The sequence below is a fragment of the Gouania willdenowi genome, chromosome 8 (assembly GCF_900634775.1).
Source record: "Gouania willdenowi chromosome 8, fGouWil2.1, whole genome shotgun sequence".
NCBI classification, from domain to species: Eukaryota; Metazoa; Chordata; class Actinopteri; order Blenniiformes; family Gobiesocidae; genus Gouania; species Gouania willdenowi.
Window position 1 is genome coordinate 915,728 of NC_041051.1, and position 20,871 is coordinate 936,598.

At 38.3% G+C, this 20,871-nt stretch overlaps 1 protein-coding gene across 2 annotated transcripts in view; it reads right to left on the reverse strand.

Moving 5' to 3' along the window:
- The window catches only part of chst12a (carbohydrate (chondroitin 4) sulfotransferase 12a), a 36,749-nt gene extending 16,274 nt beyond the window's left edge, over positions 1-20,475 (reverse strand). Inside the window, exons 1-4 of one of the 2 annotated variants that reach the window (XM_028455239.1) lie at positions 20,397-20,439; positions 3,996-4,032; positions 2,684-2,866; positions 2,221-2,601 (exon numbers count right to left, since the gene is read on the reverse strand). In XM_028455239.1, coding sequence (XP_028311040.1) covers positions 2,221-2,586 — 366 coding nt within the window. In that variant the 5' untranslated portion in view covers positions 2,587-2,601; positions 2,684-2,866; positions 3,996-4,032; positions 20,397-20,439. Of the gene's footprint in view, positions 1-2,220; positions 2,867-3,995; positions 4,033-20,396 lie in introns of both variants that reach the window. The other variant, XM_028455238.1, reaches the window with a different exon arrangement.
- Between the last annotated feature and the right edge of the window lie 396 nt (positions 20,476-20,871).

Below are 20,871 nucleotides of genomic sequence, written 5' to 3' on the forward strand. Positions count from 1 at the left end.
TTGTGGACTTCAGCTCTGCTTTTAATACAATAATACCAGCTCTCCTTCAGGACAAGCTTTCCCAGCTGAACGTGCCAGACTCCACCTGCAGGTGGATCACAGACTTCCTGTCTGACAGGAAGCAGCACGTGAAGCTGGGAAAAACCATCTCTGCTCCCCGGACCATCAGCACTGGATCTCCTCAGGGCTGTGTTCTTTCTCCTCTGCTCTTCTCCCTGTACACCAACAGCTGCACCTCCTCTCACCAGTCGGTCAAACTCCTGAAGTTTGCAGACGACACGACCATCATCGGTCTCATCACTGATGGAGACGAGTCTGACTACAGGTGGGAGACAGACCGGCTGGTGTCCTGGTGCAGCCAGAACAACCTGGAGCTCAATGCTTTAAAGACAGTGGAGATGATAGCAGACTTCAGGAAGAACCCAGCCCCCCTCACCCCCCTCACCCTGGGAGACTCTACAGTGAGCTCTGTAGAGTACTTCTGCTTCCTGGGGACCATCATCACTCAGGACCTTAAGTGGGAGCTGAACATCAGCTCCATCATTAAAAAAGCTCAGCAGAGGATGTACTTCCTGCGGCAGCTGAAGAAGTTCAGTCTGCCAACAAAGATGATGGTGAACTTCTACAGCTCCATCATCCAGTCCATCCTCTGCTCCTCCATCACCATCTGGTACGCTGCAGCTACGGCCAAGGACAAGGCCAGACTGCAGCGTATCATCCACTCTGCAGAGAAGGTCATCGGCTGCAATCTGCCCTCCCTCCAGGACCTGTACGCCTCCAGGATTTTGAGGCGTGCAGGAAAGATTGTGGCCGACCCCTCCCACCCCAGTCATAAACTGTTTCAATCTCTCCCTTCTGGTAGGAGGTTTCGGTCCATCAGGACCAGAACCTCCAGACACAAAAACAGCTTCTTTCCCTCTGCCACCATCCACATGAACACACCCCAAGTCACCCACTGAACCCCCCCCCCCCCCCCCCCCCCCACCCGATCACCACCTCCACCAGCTTGATACCTGCTGCACTGTATATATATATTTATATTTATCCCATTTATCCTTCATTCTCTATTTATCCCTCATCCTTTATATTTATCATTATTATTATTATTATTGTTGCTGGGTTGTTCTTTGTTGTTTTGTTTTTATTTCTTTTATTTCTTTTTGTTGCTTGTTTTGTGCACCAACCACCAAGTCAAATTCCTTGTACTGTCCTTAAAACTGTACATGGCAAATAAAACATTTCTGATTCTGATTCTGAAGATACAATTAAAAGGTAGATATAAATTATAGTGGCATGGATTATTCTGACTGATCCTTTTTCATTATTTATATGTCATATAAAGATGTATGAGAACTGCATTAATGTCACCTGATTTCCTCTCAGGGATCAATGGTTTACTGAATCTGATCAGGTTTAATGATTAAGTTTTGATCAACTTAGTTTAAATTAACCTAATTTAAATGATCCTATCTTCTGTAGATGAGATGTTAGAATGTAACATTCTAATAATGTTGCTCCAACAGACTTTTATTTTGTAAACCAGAAGTTCCCACTGAAACTGTTGTACTTGAGGTAGCTAGCTGACTGTGAATGTGTAGCTATAGACAGACTAAAGGCTGGAATAAAAAGAACTAAAGGACAACACGGACTGAGTTATTCTTAGTTAACCAGACATAACAGATCAAACACTGAGCAGGTGAAGATGATTAAAGCTGATCACGTTCTCACGGAGCGCCGCTGCGCTACACGAAAAAACGGACGGAACTTAACAGGCACAGCAAAGTTCTACAGGCACTGGTGGCTCTGTGTTAAGTAGTCAGTGATGATTTGCGTTGTTTTTAGACGGTGTCTGTGGTGGTTTAAGATGAGTTTAATACAGCCAGAACAGGGCGGTGCACCTAATAAGTGGTCCTTGGAAACATTTCCCCATAAAAAAACGTTCCTTGCCCCATGGTGATGACATTTCATGCCGATTCTGTCCATTTCAGCATTTAACCGTTTTCATTGGTCGATTCCGCGATTCCGTCCGCGAGTTTTGCGCTCAGTATTACATTTTTATCCATTGCATTTGGGGCTCAGCACTTTTGTTACATTATTGACCAGTTATTGCATTTCGGGTTTTATTTAAAATCCCGAAACATTGTTAGGCTCTGGCATGTGTTATGAAAACCATGAAAACCCAAGTGAAGCTATAAGAGCAGTAAAAACAGTTGAATGCACCTGTCTCTCACGGAGCTCTGCAGCTACAGGAGTCAGGTGGACCTTCCACTCCTGCCTTGGTATGTAACGCTCCTCGACTTTCTCTGATTGGTTGCTTGTGTCATGTGGCACGGGGTCTGTGGGCTCGCCAGTTCCCGGTTCTAAGAACTGGTTCACAAAGGCGTCGATATCCGACAGGAAGGATGGGGTACGCGAGGTCTGAGGCTTGGGCGGAGCAGGTGGATGTGGGATTTTGGGGCCCGGGGAAACCGGAGTGTGCAAATAGAGGTGTGAGGCCCCCACGTCGTCCCAGTAGATGATGATGAGAAGAATCATGAAGATTGAGCCCAGGATGACAAAGATGTGAAACATCCTCGACGTCCCCATTGCGAGTGTTGCTTGCTACACATTTACCATGGCAACAGAGATGTGACTTTTCTAGGGCGTCTCGAAAGCATCACCATGGCAGCAAATTGAAGGTTACCTTGGTCTTTTCAAGTGACAACCATGGCAACAGAGACAAGAAGCTCTCTCACTCTGGTCACCATGGTGATGAACGCAGCTCTAGCACAGTCTGTGGTGCAATGGAGTTCATGGTGATAGCGTTGCACAGCAGGAAGTCAAAAGCAGTGGAAATGTGCACCTCTCATTCACCTCTGCTGCATACCTGCTCACACAGGAAACAAGAAGAGGAAGAGCAATGGCAACGTTGCTTTAGCAATCTGTGTCAACAGCAACATGAGCCACGCATACAGAAGACATACCACTGTTTATTCATCCAAATAATTAAAAAAGAGATAGAAGTTGCTATAAAATTTAACTAAGCATGACCGCACAGAATCAACTACTGCATGTTATTTAAAGCTTCATTTTGCACTGTAAACTGTACACATATATTGCTTGTTTAAAAGTAGTGTTATAAAAACAATAGCACAAATGTAGCAGAATCCCGTCAGCGTGCTGGATTTATTTTACTCTGTAATAGAATCTATTTCAAATGTAACAAAGTACTGTTACTTGAAACAAAATTGACTTAAGTAAAAGTAAAATTACAGATTTTAGAAAGTATTCAAAAAAGTAGAAGTGCACAAAAAATCTATTCAATTACAGTAACCAGAGTAAATGTAATTTGTTACTTTCCTCCCCTGATATTACCATCTGTGTTTAATGAATTAATACATTTAAAATGGCTGTCAAAATCATGTAATATGGGATGATTCTTAAGTATGTGTCAAAGCTAAAAAAATTAAAAGAATTAAAACTATCGTTAACAAATTGAGGATAGGTGTAGTCAGGACTCTACACTAACTCTTCGAGTGGTGGCACAGAATTTGGTCACACCCTTTTTTTGAACTGGGGGTACAGCATAGACATAATGCTGATGAATAGTTGACTTAACTGGTGTATCGTAGTATTGTATGAAGTAAAGATTGACAGTGAGATATTTGCTAAATGTTTTAATATTTTAGTGTCAATATTAAGTTTTTCTGCAACAATCAGTGGCTGAAATAACAGGTCATTTATTTTATATCATTTTAAAAGAAGACGTAACATGTTTTTTTTAAATAATATTAAATCATAACAACAGGTTACATGTATTCTGTTTTATTTATTTTACAGAAATTCTGTACATGAATGAAGTTAACAGTAACATAACCAACTTATCATCTGCATTGTTTCACCCCATGAATTAAATTGAGAGGGTCCAGCTCTGATAGTGGGGTCTCCTAACCCTCTTCCCCTGGTCAGGGGTCTGTAACCTTTACTCTACAAGGAACCATTGAACCTCATCTCACCTGGATTAAAGTCCTCCTGGAGCCATAAAGACCTTCTCTATGAAGACAATACAGTGTATTACATTATATACATACAATATTATATTGATCATGTAAATGGAAACTTAAAAACACTTTAAAATAAAATAAATTAACATCAATAAATAAAACAGTATCTTTATCTTCAAATTCTTACACATCTCAGTTTACATGAACACAATGTTTATAAAGAAGATTTTTATAGTTAATGTATATGAAAGTCTACAAAAAGTAACATGAATATAATAACACATGATCATGTGATCAACACATGCTAATTACTCATTTCTTGCCACACATAAAACATACATATTTAACCTGTACATTGGTGGTTAAATGAATCTGTTCCCACACAATTAAAATCTGTATTTTCTTCCAGAAATAGTGTTTTTGTTGGTTTAGTTTCTTACCAGGGATTTAAAACTTAAGGTTAGTCACAGGTGGAGGAAAGTTGATGGTCTGTAGATGTTGTAGGAGGTGAAGTAGGAATGTGCTGAGTCATTGTACAACGTGACTTATTTTAGGTTAATAAATTGTTATATAATGATTTTATTTGACATTAATCATTAATAGACTCTGTAAAAAATAACTATTTATTTCTATAGTTTTTTTAAAGCTATAAGTAGCCATTGTATAAGAGTCAAAGGGCCACATTAGGCCCCAGAGCCGCAGGTTTCAGACCCCTGGCCTGGGAGAACCACAGCTGAACATCTGTCCTGGTATCATAGTCCATCACTTCTGGTCCCTCCATGATGATTCTGATGAGTGTGTACGCTTTATCACTGAGCAAAGCACATTCTTCCTTTTTACTGCTGCTCTCAATGTGAGCGTGAACTCAGTGATCGACTCGTTATGTCTGACTACGTTCATAGTGGACCGCCCCACACATGTGTTTATACTCGGCGCATTCACCGATGCATTACCAGCAGCCAAGTTGTGTGGACTTGGCGCACCGTCTCCTCACCTGCAGCTCAGAGAGAGAGAGAGAGAGAGAGAGAGAGAGAGAGAGAGAGGAGAGAGAGAGAGAGAGAGGAGAGAGAGAGATAGAGAAGAGAGAGAAGAGAGAAGAGAGAGAGAATAGAGAGATACGAGAGAGGAGAGGAGCGAGATAGCTAGAGAGAGGAGAGATCCTATAGAGAGCTAGCGATCCGATCGTCGATTATCGCGATATCTCTCGCTCGACTCGGTGTTACTCTGTTGGGACGTGACCACGCTTTCAATATACCTCTCTCCGTATAAAATGAGACGTCACCCTATACACACTCGCAAACGGTGTGACCAGATAAAATTTTCACTCGCACACATTGAAAACATGCCCTGAAATAAGAACTCCAATCGAGCTATTAACAAAAAACAGAACAAAAACAAAATGCACTGAGGCGCCATCTGTGAGATTTACATTCTCCATTTCTGTACTTTTGATAAATCTTTTGTACATTTTTTTAACTGCATTATATTCATACTGGGCAATATATCAAGATTCAAGATATATCGAGTTTTCTATTTTGGTGATATATATATATATATTCAGAGCTTATTTTGTATTAAAATATGATATTTTTCCCTAAACAAGCCACACTACACAACTCACTCACACGTGCTGTCCCTGAGAGGAGAAAAAGCCAAAAGGCACATATTCCGCAGCTGTTAATAAATGTCCTACTGTGTGTGTTTTATTTGTGTATTTTTGTTGTTCTTTTGAGTATTTCTCCATTTGTTTGTATTTGGCATGTTTTTTGTTAGTGTGTGTGTATTTGTATTGTCGCATTGTGCATTTTTTTCTCCTTTTGAGTATTTTATTGTCGTATTAAGTATTTTTGTTGTTCTTTTGTGTATTTCTCTCTTACCTCACTCAGTGCCATTGACGAGATAACTCGTCATTTGCGTTTTTTCACGGGGATTACAAGAAAACACCCTGGCGGAGGTCCCTCATCAATATCTAAGCTGTGGGGTGTTGTAGTGACCAACTGTGTCCTGAAGATGGCAGCAGTGCACCTTTAGATGAGAGATTAGCCACTGATGCTACCATTAGCTGGGGAGGAGAAGCAGGAACGAGTGAGATTATTGCGCTACAGAGTGATATTGTGACGTATCAGCTCACATGTTCCTCTGTTTCACCTTCCTTTCCTCCCGGGTTTTGATGCACTAGATCTTCTCCCTGTTTTTGCCAATTATGTAGTGGGGTGTTCAGATCTCACTGCTGCTTGTTAATGGAAAAATGATTTTTGGCCTTGGGCCTTCTAAATGGTTTACCAGGTTTTAAAGGTTATTTTTCTGGGTGTTTAAAAACACCAAATGACATTTTTTATATATAATACCACTTTCAGTGGATTGACTTGCTTTGACCTTGACTGACCTTACTGTTCATGTTAAGTGTCCATATTTTTTTGTTGTTGTATGTGTATACTTCTTGTTGTGTGCACTTGTCTATGTCTTCGTCTTAGTGTTGTTATTGTGTTGTTTTTTCCAATATACAGGTCCCTGGCTGTATATTCAAAGGAGACGAATCAAATCCAATAAAAGAAAAGGGATATTTTAAATTATTCATTTAAGTCTTAATGTTTTCCTCTCTTTCTGTTTCTGAGTGTTTACAAACAGAAAATGCCACCACCTTTTCGACTCCGATCCTGCTTCCTACAGCCGTCATGCCTGGTCACTGCTTCTTATGATGAAGGATGAGAATTAAAGGGAAGTATTGTCCATAACTATAACTGGGAAGCAAAGGGGAAATAGATTGAAATAGACACGTGACAATATGACATATTGTGGATGTTCTAACATAATATCTATTCCAGAGACTACAGAGACTTCCAATCCAACTGGGAAAGTGAGGACAGATCTTCAAATTTCGTACAGCGTACAGTTGACCCTGGCTTTGACCTTTATGGCTGAGGAGGAGGAGGTCGAGGAGGCTGGAGGGCACAAAAGCAGGCGGACACAAGAGAGAGGAAATGGATGGATCCAAGCAGATGATTGCCGACACCAGCTGATGCTGACACAGAGGCTGAACTAATAATGACTGTTGGGAGCATCTGACTCCCTCCTTTTCTTTCTTTCAGGGTTGGGACTTTTTCTCATATCTGTATAAAGCTAAAACTGTGAAACTGTTGGTCAATCATGAATATCCTGAGCCGGACACAAGACCTTTTGAACCATCCTGCTTAGTACCTGGCCGTCTTTACTCCAAACAGGATGGGACACTTCTTCTTTTGTACTCTTTTTCATTTAGTTTATAATAAATCCTTTTTTATAAAATCATCACGCTTCGACTGGACTCCATCATTCAACCAGAGCAATAAATCATGTCTCCAAATGAGGTCAACCGCAAATTTGCCATGACAAAATGAAATCATTTAAAAAAATTAAAAAACGGACAAGAAAAGTATAAATAACTCCACTTCTGTTTTTATTGCTGCTGAATTTTGTTTATTTTATATCTGACAATGAGTTACATAAAGTTATGGTTAATAAATATCTGATTTCTTATAATTAAACTAGATCAAGCTGATGATTCAATCATTCAGTATATTTAGGTGTAATTAGGGACGTCCCGAACTTTTTAACTTACAATACGATACCGATATTGCAGCCTTGAGTACTGTCCGATACCGGTATGGATCCGATACAACAACAGCACAAATCATACATAATTTCATGACTTATTTTGTAGTGTGGAATGTTAGAAAAGGTTTGATCAAGTGATGTCACTCAAACAGAAAACAATAGTCAGCAACAGTAGATGAGAAAAACTGACCCATTTATTATTAACCACCTGATTACATACATTTGAACCTTCCACATAATATCTACAGTATTCTATGATTGAATAAATATAATATAAATTAAAGCCGCGAGCGGCGTCATAGGGTCCGATGAAGCGGCCGGGGGCGGTAACCCACGGTCACGTATACCACTGTTGGGGATTTGGGAATTGGCCTGGAGTTGTAAGCGTTTTCGTATAACGGCGTAGTTATGGCGAAGGATTTCCTGTGTCATGATAGGCCCCTCCCACTTTTCACAGCCTGCTCTATTTGCCATAGCAATGTGCTTCCATCTAATAAGATTCATCCTACAGTGTTTTGAAGTCAACACGACATGTCGTCTTGCCGCTAGAGCTGCTGGCGTAGGACGGCCCAAGAAGCGGCACCCTCTGAGAGCGCAAGGCATTGTGGGTGTTTTTGGTTATCGTTTGTTGTTTGGGGCTGTACGGTCATCATGTGTATCAAATATGAAGCAGTTTGAACTTTGCATTCTGGAGTTGCAAGCATTTTCGTATAACGGCGTAGTTATGGCGAAGGATTTTCCTGTGTGATTATAGGCCCCTCCCACTGGCCATGATGGGTAATTTGGTCATCGAGCGTTGTTTATGGATGGACAATCATCGTGTGTATCAAATATGAAGCAGTTTGAACTTTGCATTGGAGCGTTCTAAGCGTTTTCCTATTACAGCGTGCTGATGGCGAGGGATTTTGCTGTGTCATTATAGGCCCCTCCCACTGGCCATGATGGGTAATTTGGTCATCGAGCGTTGTTTATGGATGGACAATCATCGTGTGTATCGAATATGAAGCAGTTTGAACTTTGCATTGGAGCGGTATAAGCATTTTCCTATTACGGCGTATTGATGGCGAAGGATTTTCCAGTGACATTGTAGGCCCCTCCCACTGACCACAGTCTGTTGTTTCTTCAATAGGAATGTGCTCCCCTCTGTGTAGGTTCATCCGATTAAGCGAATCGGATGAATCTCCTCAGACTAGTTCGCGCAGATGCGTTTCGAGGGCGAAACGCCATTTTTGACCTTTGACCCAAGATGGCTGACTTCCTGTTTGGTTTTGGGCGGGGTCACAATGTAACGTTTTGCTCATTTTGGGCCGAAGACTACATGTGGCGATTTTCGTACATATCGGTCAAACCTGGCGGTCGTGCGGTTCCATCGTTTTTTTGGCGGCGAAAACGCACGCCACCAAATTATCGAATTTTTCGCGAGGTGCGTGCAATTTTCGGTGAGTTTTCGGGCATTTTTAGGGGGTCGAATTAGCGTTCAAAGTGGGGAGGTACATAATAATAATAAATAAAAGCGAAAACAATAGGTTCCTCTGTCCCATTCTGGGACATCGGACCCTAATTAGAGATTTCAGATGCAGTCCGATAGAAAACAAATATCGGCTGATATCGGACCGATATCCGATACCATTATCGGATCGGGACACCCCTTGGTGTAATGATCTCAATAGTTACATTAGTCTAATGGGACCAGCTTTGTCTTTTGAACACGTGAAATATAATAAATAAAATTGCATTTCACAAGTTGGGACGGATGAATAGTGACATTATTATTTATGATAACATTTATTTCAGACAACGTGTGACATGTTTAGTTTTTATCCTTTCATCCTTTCAAATCAATGGCTCTTTGTGGTTTGATGACAGTAAGACGTGTAGTTATTACTTGGTCTCGTCTTCCTTTAACTCACTCAGTGCCATTGACGAGATAACTCGTCATTTGCGTTTTTTCACGGGGATTACTAGAAAACACCCTGGCGGAGGTCCCTCATCAATATCTAAGCTGTGGGGTGTTGTAGTGACCAACTGTGCCCTGAAGTTGGCAGCAGTGCACCTTTAGATGTGAGATTAGCCACTGATGCTACCATTAGCTAAGGAGGAAGAAGCAGGAACCAGTGAGATTATAGCGCTACAGAGTGATATTGTGATGTATCCAGCAGCTCACAGCTCCACATACTAACACAGAACATGTGTGGACATGAGTAGATTATTGATAATGTTGAGATGGTGAGATAAAACCATCAACTAACCGTGTCAAACGGGTCATCTCTGCGTGTCGGGAGGAAGAGGAAGTCACATCTGTGTGATTGATGGGGGGGAGAGACTTGGAGGAACGCCAAAATACAGTAAGAAATCCATTCAACTTTGACCTAGATAGCAAAATCTATCTATCTATACTATAATTTCAGGATGGTGTGTGTGTGTGTGTGTGTGCGTGTGTGTGTGTGTGTGTGTGTGTGTGTGTGTGCGTGTGCGTGTGCGTGTGAATATCTCCCCGACGCAGTGTGAGTTCGACCTTATACTTAGTCAACGGCTTCCAAATGCCACAAGTGTGTGAATCTGTTATTTTGGAGTAATTTGGTGTAGCACAACAGTCAAAACGTTAATTTTAAAATTACGCTCCCTCGGTAAGAGCGCGGTATTGAGCGCGCTACTTCCGGTTCAGGGTCATGACGTCACTGTGACGCAGTTTGTTTGGGTTAAAAAAAAAAAGGTCAATATTAAAAACGATTTTGTACCACTATAAGTCATTTAAGTTAATATTTCATGGTTATTTAATATTATTCCCGTGATTCCAAACTTCCTTTAAATCTCGGGTTCCTCCTCCGTCTCCATGACTGTGGGCGGTGGCTATGCTGACAGTCGTTAGCCGACCTTATCGCAAACATTTTGATTCTTCAGACAGAGGAATGTAACGTTTTTTGTGAGCGGATGGGTCCACAATACGGCTCTACTATGATTAACGTTTGTTCTGTGCAAGGGTGAGTGTTTCTTTTTACATTATTCTATGTGCTAAGAAAGATGCCAGCAGCTACATTGTAACACACACACATACACGGCTGATGCTCGTGCGTGCACTACACCGGGATAAAAATACTGAACTCACACAGAGCCGTTTAGAGAGAGTTGCGACTTTGGTGTTGCAAAATGTTTATTTTTCGTGGTACTTCTGTGTCTCTCTTAACAACCTGCGACAAATTGTGTGCAAGACGAGCACGTGAGAGATAACGCACGGAGAAGATGGATGTACGCGCGCATACACTATTTATAATTAAAAATATACGAAATGAGTAAAATAAAACAAAAAAATAAACAATATTTATACAAAAAGTATACAAAATGACTCCAGAATCACACTACAATGGCAACAAAAAACAATAATTATACAAAAAATGCACAAAAAGACAACAGAAAGATTAAAAAAATACACATAATGACTCCAAAAAACATACATTGAACAAAAAAATATAAAAGTGAGTAAAAAAATGTATCATGCACATGTTCAATAGAATTAAACCAGGAAAATTGCACCCACATTTTGCACCCACCAATATGCCCCTTATGCTCCCACATGAATGCATACTTCCGACATGCACTGTACTAGTAATAATAATGTGGCAATCAAAAGCCTGGTCTCAGTGTTGTTTTTTGTAGTTTTATAGAAGGAAACTAATGATGACGTGTCACTAAAGCAAAAAAAAAATTGCTTCAAAGTCACTAATAGATTTTTTCAGAAAAGGACGTTTTTCTCAGCTTTTTGTCACAAACTGGTGATTTGTGTGAAACTTTCCTCTATTCAACTGATGATTACAGAAGAATGAAACAAGCTAGAAACAAATTCTTCTTTTCTGATGAAATTAGAGACTTTAATCTTTCAGAATCTGGTGTCAGAATACAAAAAAGATAGTACAAAAAATTCTGTGGGTCTTTAAAAATCAGTCAAAATGCTCAAAAACAGCTGGCACTGAGGGGGAGGAAATTCTGAAATGAGTTAATTGTAAATGAATAGTTTATCCCAGCCCTAAACGATAATATATCGCACATTCATAGTTGAACTCATGATAAACGAGTTAAAAATGAGGTGAGACTTCTTCAAGAAGAGACATAACTCAGTCTAGTCTGTTTTCTTCCCTCATTTTATTCAGATGTGTTTTAAAAATTGCAACTTTAGGCCAAGAAATAAGAATCAAGTCTTTTTATCGCATCATTTATTTTCTGACAAATAAAAGCAGTTTCTTAGGTGAAGTAGAGCCGATGGTTCATCAGGTTCAATATCTGACCAGGCACGCTCTGAATGTCTCCCTCAGCTCTCAGAGTTGACCTAACTCCCACTGCCTGCAGGAAAACTGCAAGTAGTTGTCAAATATCTCAGCGTGAGCGGGAGCAGTGAGCGTGCTTTACACAAGTGCCCTGCTGTACCAACGCCAACCTTCATATGGATTATGATGGAGCAGCAGCACCTCATTAGGTTACACACAGCCTGCCTGTTGGAAACCAAATATTTTACACAGCTCACTATGAACTGTTACCAAAACACAGGTACTGTACTTATTCAAAGCTGGTGAATCCCTAGCAGAGGGGATAAAAAGCCTTTAATGTTAAACATACGCCTCAGAGACGCTGCTACAACAATAACAAGGCTCCGCTGGTGAGAGCTTTCTTTTGGAATAGTAATGCTGCAGTCATTATGTTGTTGAGTGACTTTTGCCGTTTTTGCAACGAGTATGTGAGTTAATGACACGTTAACCTTCCTCCTGCGTCATCATCTTTCTATTTTGATTCTGAGCTATGCTAATAGCGGTAGCCCAGCTAGTTCCTCTCCCTGCATGCGCCAGTTTTGCTTTGGCGATTCTGCCATCGTCACACCTGATATCTCACCCTAAACCACAACACTGAATCATGATTGGTTCGAATCGGTTCGGTACGGTTTCGAAAGGCAAAGGCGGAAACAGCACAAGATGGATTCTGGTGTTTGTGAACACCAGGAGAATCCATCCTGCAGCAAGATTAGTAAATCAGTACAGTACAGACTCTTTGCACCGGGTTCCTCCATTGGCGTGTTCTCCATTTTTACTTCATGCCCTCCTTCTGAAATCCCGCCCCCTTCACGCGTCATCATAATCATGACTTAATCCCAGCTATTGTCTCTGTCTTTGTGTTTAATGTGGCAATAAATAAATAAAATAAAAACTGCCTAGTGTCATTCATCAAACATTCCTTGATTCGTGTTGGTTTTTTCTTTCACGTGTGTCTAAATCACCTGTAGCACAGCTGACATTACTTCCCCTTTCCTGAAGCGGAAGGTAACAGTTGACTAGAGAAAACATCCTTCCTCTCCCCAGTGGCTGCATGCTGTACTCCTCTTCCTCACTGCACACCAACACACTGTCCTCTAATGGAATCATATCAGACTTATTGGGGCCAAAGCACATCAAGCCCCTCTGTCACAGATACTCAAGGATTTATGTGGGATTGGAAGATTAGTGCACTTCATCCTACGGCAATGTGGACAAAAATGTGATCTTAATTAAACTCTTCACTCAATATCAAAGTCTACAAGGGTTTAGTGCAGGGTTGGGATCAATTACATTTTTCAGTTACAATTACGTTTTTCAATTACCCATGTTCAATTGTGATTACAGTTGCCAGCATTTTTTTCAAATAACAACTAAATTACAATTTTTTTTAACCTCAGAAAGTCAATTACAATTAATCACAATTACTGAGCTTGAAATAAATAACCTAATAAAAGTCAACATTCCTCTTGTGTTAGCTTTCTGTTAGCATCTCTAGTGATAACTGGTCTTAAATCAGCTGTAAAATACACTAAAAACAAATATCTATTATCTAATTTATTTTCTATCTATTGATTACCTTGTTAGGCTTCATAATCAATGAAAATATAGGTTTTATTATTTTTTGAAATGGTAAAATGTTGGAAAGCTTGATAGGAAACATATTCTAATAATTATTAACTACAGATATGTAGAACTGTACATATAGAAGTGGAACATGGTTCCTTAGTTTAGCGTTAAATTATAATTGACTTGTTTTATAAATTTTTCATGGAAATTACAATTACAAAGTCAATTATCTGAAAGCAATTACAATTTAATTACAATTATGACAGCAACAGATTTTTAAAATTACAATTATAACAACACCTTAACTTTAATTAATGAATTATCAATTACGCGATTTCAATTACAATTGACCCCAAAACCTGGTTTAGTATCAAGTGACCTGGAAGGAAACGGTAAAACCTAGGAGGTAATTACTCATTTTAACAACAACAAAAGAAGTGATACATAATAACAAACATTGTTTAAGAAGAATAATTAAGGGAGTCGCGATCCTTTGATATTGGATTTATTTGATTTATTGAGGTAATTTTTCAGGGTCTTTTAATTTATATTTAATTTTTTCTATTCATAATATTCTTGTTTTAAAACATGTACAGGCTTCACGAACAGGATTTTGTACCATTTGTTCCCACCTTGCTCTGTTTGATTTATTTTCTTTTATTATTATTATAATTTTTTTCATGTTGGTTGATACATTGCTGCTGTGTTCATGTTTGAAATCCAATTAAAACTTAAAAAAAAATGTTTAAATTACACAATACACACAACTACAACTTCACATCTCAGTCTGACGTTACAATAATCAACTCTTTCCCACCCTTTACTTTTTCTACCATGTATCTCTCCTCCCTTGTAAAATATCCATGGACAGCTCAGACAACACGTGAAAAGAGGGCATGTCTGGGTAAAACCAGATGTATGGTCACCCTAATTGTGTGTGTGTGTGTGTGTGTGTGTGTGTGTGTGTGTGTGTGTGTGTGTGTGTGTGTGTGTGTGTGTGTGTGTGTGTGTGTGTGTGTGTGTGTGTGTGTGTGTGTGTGTGTGTGTGTGTGTGTGTGTGTGTGTGTGTGTGTGTGTGTGTGTGTGTGTGTGTGTGCGAACGAGCAAACTAAAGATAATGATCAGTACCAGTCCGTCTCCAGTGTCTGATTACTTGTTATGAGGACATAAACTGGTGACCCGGTGTGTTTTTGCTGATGTTTGTTGTTTTCAGAAGAAAAGTTTGTGCAAGAAGCAACTTTAGCGTGAGTGTAAAGAACCAGGAAGTGACTAGCGTAGCAACAGAGATGCTACAAACACAGCACAGAGGACAGCACAGCTGTGGCTGGAGGAGGTGGATTCTCCGCAGTGGACAGCAAACAACTATATGGTGGGAGGAGCTTCACTTGGTGCTAGCATAAACACAATATACAGGACCTGGAGGAGTTTATCGTTACGTATTTGCGACGTAAAAGGAACCGATAAGTGGAATTGAAATACAAGCAAACAAACAATTGCTAAGAATTGGATTAATGGGAACCGGTTCTCAGAAAGAACTGTTTTTGATTTCCATTCCTACCTACTGTACATGTCATTATTATTTGATAATGAATGTAAAAAATGAAAATGCAGTGTTATAGTTTGGTCACATATTATTATTAATAATAATAATAATAATACATTTTATTTGTAATGCACTTTTCATCTCAGAATCTCAGAGTGCTACAAGAAAACACAGTTGGTTAAGGTTGGTTGGTTATTATTACCTGTGAATATATACATTTGTTAGTGTCATTTTCTATATCTGCATTGAAAAAGGCATTTTGAGATGAAATATTAATTAGAAAATGCTTTCAAAAAAATATCAAAAGAATAATGACTCACTCTAACATATGAGTAACCTTTGCACACCCAGAAACATAGGGTCACATAATATGTTATGACTGTAAATATCATGTCGGCTATTCAAACTGTATATTACAATGGTTTGAATATTTCCACACACTAAGCTATAATAGACCTTTTCAGCCCGTGTCGACCCTTCTTAGAAACCAAGTGATGACAATGTTTGTCGCCTGTTATCTCACGCTACGAGATGACTATTGTTGTATTTGTCCCTATATTATAAATAAAGTTGAATTAATATGACAAATAAACAGTGGTTGTAATTATCAAACTACTTATTTGGAACTCTGGTCCAGTCATCACATTTATAAACTATCTTAGTCATCTGTTCACCCTCAGAAAATCATTATTTAGACCTGAAATTATCTGATTTTACACCGTTTGTAATCATTCTCCAGTCTGCATTTACCTTACCCACAGGGGCGTCATGTTTAGGGGAGTCAATGGCTTGCTATGAAAAGGTTTATACACAGTTGACGTAGTGTTCATATTTTCTATTACAAGTCTGCCAAGAAGCCGCAGTATTTGCGACTGTCATCACCTGCAGTCACAGGTTTTATCCGTTATAGATATAGAATCAACTGAGCTTTTTTTTAAAAAAAAAAAAAAAAAAAAAGACAAACAAACAAACAAAGCAATATGTTGCCATTGTTATTTTGATGATTTTAAAACCAATCAGAAATACACAGTTTTATTTTTGTATTTGGTTTTTCTGTTTTCTTTTTTCTGATGGGGTTAGGGTTAACCCTAACCCTAACCCTCTAATGAAAAAAATCAAATACTGTAAATTTCAATTTGGTTTTTAAACAGAATAACCATAAAAAACAAAGGTACACAGATTAATTACACTAGTAGTTATATTGCATTTTAAAAATTATTTTATTCAACTTTTTGAAATTGTTTTATGTTTTTTATTCTCTGAGCAAAGCAAGGCAAATTTATTTGCAAAGTGCATTTCATCCGCAATTCAATGGGCTTTACATGATGAAAACATTTAACAGTTTAAATATCAATAAGAACATTAAAATCAGCAGTAAAAACATCAAATCAACAATGATATGATTAAAAAGTAATATCACTTAATCAAGCCTTTCCTAACATTTCACACTACAAAATAAGTCATAAAAGTCTGTATGATGATATCGTATTGATTGAGATCATATTGTAATATTGTGTTGTGTAGGGACATTCCTAATAAGCTCCTCCTGCACAGCATAGTCATCAACATCTCCCGCCAGATTTGTTGTCATTATAACTCTCAACCTTTTCCTAAATGTCCTAAATCTAACTTAGATGTATATATAAGAAACTATTATCAGAATAACTAACTATCTTAAACGTTTTATAAGAAAAACTGTCCCCTATAAAGATCCCTCGAACAGAGTAAAAAAAAAGGAACAAGGGCAATAACTCCGGAAAAAATTATTGTGTGCTTCTCATTTTCGAACTCCATCAAGGTATTGATACCTTGAAGCCACACACTAAATTTGGTTTTCATATGTTAAACAGTTTCTGAGAAAATCTGTCCCCTTTAACTCAGACAAACGGACGCACGGAGAGACGGACGGACGGAGCTCAAACCTATAACCTCCTTCCACACTTTGTGGCGGGGGATAATAAATCATTCTTGTCTGTAAACAGGAATATTTAGATTTAAGAAAACTGTGATTTTCTAGTTGTTAAACGCTCCAATCAGGACAGTTCCAGTGTAGTCTATCAATTCACCATTAGTGTCCATCTATGTGTGTGCTTGTGTTTGTCTCAGTGTGCTAGGCTAACCCTTTGGTTAGACATGCATACTGAGTGGGCTGGGATAGGCACCCAGTGTGAAACATGGATGGACGGGTAGTGGTGGTAAATGGACTTAAATGATATACAGTGCATTAATTACCACTAATATAGTCCCAAAGCGCTTTAAAAAAAACATCAAACACATTCATTCATTCACCCCCAACCTCTCCATCAGAAGAAAACGCCTCTACCAGCAAGAATCTACTAAATTATTCTACGTTCTACTGCAAAAAATACTTATTTTTACACTTTAAGATTTACATTCAAAAATGACCTCACATAGAAAAATACATTCTAAATTCATAACAAATAAGTAAGGAGGTCAGTGTATGTTTTGGTCATTGAGTTTTTTGTTCAGAAAAGGAAATTCGAAAACAAAAAACAATTGGTTATTTTATTTTTGTTTTAAATTGAAAATTTTAATTAAAGACATATTTCTTTATCAGGGTTAAGAAGGGATAAACAAACATTTAAGTATCAGTTGATTTTCAATAATTGTTTCTAAAACCAAAAAAAAATTGGTAGACTGGTAGTTGTTCTTTTCAAAATAAGAGCACATATGAGGACGCTGCTGTTTTTCTAGCGCCAAAATAAGTGAATGATCTCTATATTTTCCCTGCTGAAAAGTCTTTGGAATTGTACTCGGAAATTATTTTTGAAAAGGCAAAACAAGGCTTGTCATCCGCAGAAATCACTGCAAATATGTTGCACCAAAGTGGGAGTGGAAAGGATTTCACATCTATTCTTTATATGTAATATATATGTAATAAACCCTTATATTAAAGCAGTCATTAAAAATTTGTGTTTATTTTGAATAGTCACTCGACATTTCTTCACATCCTGTTGATGCTAGGAATGAGCGATATTTTACCGTTTATGATTTATCGTCAAAAATATTCCCAGAATTTGTCATCCCACAATATAAACGATAAATTCCCATGTCGGAAAGTAGCGAGGGCCACGGGTCATTTGTCCCTCAATTTAGCCAAGAATGTCCCTGAAATCCTTGTTCCACAGAACAAAACTGCCCGTTTGTTGTTAACTTATTATTCTCTGGAGCAGAACGCTGTTACAGGAGCTCCGCAGTGAAGCCTCCCACCCCCAGCTCTCACACCCCCAGACGGCGGTGGTCGTCACTGCTACCTGAAGCTGCTGTGCTGCTGTGATATATTATGGACCACTACTGGGTTAAAACCAAACAACCATCAAACAAAGTGAACCAATCCTAGTTCCTCCATCAGATCCACCTAAAGTTCTACAAACACTAACCACTCCATATAAGGAACAGACCAAATATAAAGAACACGTCTTACTGTCATAAAACCACAGAGAACCATAGATTTGTTTATGGTCAGATTTAACATTTGTATGGAAGAATAAAAACTAAACATGTCACACATTGTGTGAAATAAATGTTATCATAAATAATAATGTCACTATTCATTCATCCCAACTTGTGAAACACAATATTTTTTAATATTTCATGTGTTCACAGACAAAGCTGGTCCTATTAGACTAATGTAACTATTGATATTATTACACATAAATATACTGAATGATTACATCATCAGCTTGATCTGGTTTAATTATAGGAAATCATATTTATTTATTAATCATAACTTTATGTAACTCATAAGATAAATGAAACAAAATTCAGCAGCAGTAAAAACACTAATGGAGTTATTTGTGTTTTTCATGTGCTTTTTTTTTGAAAATAATTTAATTTTAAGTGAGGAAATAAATTTCGTACAATAACACTAATAGAGTGACAACATGCACTGATTTATAATGTGTTGATGTATTCAAATGTATTTGTGTTTGTAAGGAACCTGTTTACACTTTAAGTTGGGATTTTTTAATTTATTTATAGTTTTTTATTTATAGTGATGTTTATCGTTATCGTGATAAATACCAAAAATTATCGGGATAATTTTTTTTTAGTCCATATCGCCCATCCCTAGTTGATGCTTATTGCTTTACACAGTTGTATGTGTGTTAAATATGTTTTTAATAGGATGAAGAGCTTATAAATCAGGTGTAAATAAATAATAGAAACAATAAATGTATATTGATAGCTGAAAACGTTTGCATTTATTTATTCATTTATTTATTTGGATTTTGTCAAATACACTGAATAAACTGTAGAAAAGAATTGCAGTTGTGAATTATTGGATGATAAGTACAAGAAAATGAGATCCTAAAGCAGAGGTAGGACACGTTTATCATAGTGGGCCCACAAAAATGTTATCAACATTCATGTCAGCATTTAGAATAATGAGTGATCAGAGCATTAATACAGGAAAGAACAAAATGTTTTTTTATAGCAATTTTGTGTGTTTTTCTCTCATTCTGTGTATGTTTGGTGTTGTCTTGCTTGTTGTAAAGCATTTTGTGTATTTTTCCTGTAAAATATGTTTTTTGGAGTCATATTGTGTATTTTTGGTGTCATTTTGCTTTTTTTTGGCATAATTTTTGTGTAATTCTGTTGTTTTTCTAGTTTGTTAGTACTGTAGGTTTGCGGAGTCATTTTTCGATGTAGTTTTGTTGTCATTTTATGTGTTACTGTTTGGTTGATTTGTGTGTTTTTCTCTTATCTTCTACTGTATTTTCCTACAATGTTGTGATTATTTGTGGTTTTTCAATGTATTCTTACTCTGGTTCGTATCTTTTTGTACATTTACTTTGGGGGCCGTATAAAATTAGACCGAGGGCCGAATGTGGTCCCCGGGCCGCCAGTTGCCTATGGCTGTCCTAAAGTGATAAAGCGTTTGAACATTTAATATAATGTCACGATATGTCAAAATGCATCTTCGCTAAGGTAAAATGTCACATTTTCAGGTGTTTCATTGTTAACGCTTAATTAAAAGTGGCTTTAAACAGTTGACCTCCAGGACGGAAAGCCGTGTTAACGAGCAGATGGAGCCGTAAAAGAGGCGTGAGGAGCGGCTGAGCCCCGAGCCGCAGACAGCCTCTCCACAGCGGACACAATGCAGCCTTTGACGGAGAGAGGAGCACCGTGGGGACGGGCTGTTCCCCTCCTCGGGGCTCACAACGTGTGGCTCAGGTATCCGTAGCTTTAAGCCGTAGAAATAGAACAAAATAGAGTGGAAAAAAAATAACAATAAAAACACGAACAGAGGTGGTTTTATCTGTCTCTCTAAACAGTCCTCAGCACCGGCCTGTGAGGGTGAATACCGAGCCGAGAGGTTTAATATCATGATGTCCGTAATAAATATGAGAAACAAAGACTAAAAAGTGTAAGAAAATGACATTCTCTCACCTCTTTTCTGCGCTTCTATTCCCAGCGCCGCGTCAGCAGAGAGTGTCTGAAAGTGCTGCTCTGTCCTCACCGGAGCTCGAGCCCCAAAACCCCAAGTATCGCGAGAGTTTGCGAGTTTAGACTCCTGCAGAGTGAGCGCGCGCTCAAATCACGTGTGATACTTATATTGGGGAAAAAAATGCCATGAATATAAATAGCTACAATAACTGATCATATTTAAAACCTGTTGAATTTATTTAAAAATGCAAGATACATTAGTGACAGATATAGACTTGTTTTAAATATTCTTATGTGTCACGCTCGAGCATGGACTAGAACCCAAATGCACAACTCAGGAGTCAAAGTTCAAATAAAGAATCTTTTAATAAACAAGGTAACAACGTAAAATCACTCTCACAGAGGAAAAACAGCCGTAACAAAGGCAAGGACAAAGTATCAAATAATATTGGCAAAATGAAGCAAAGTATCAAAGGAA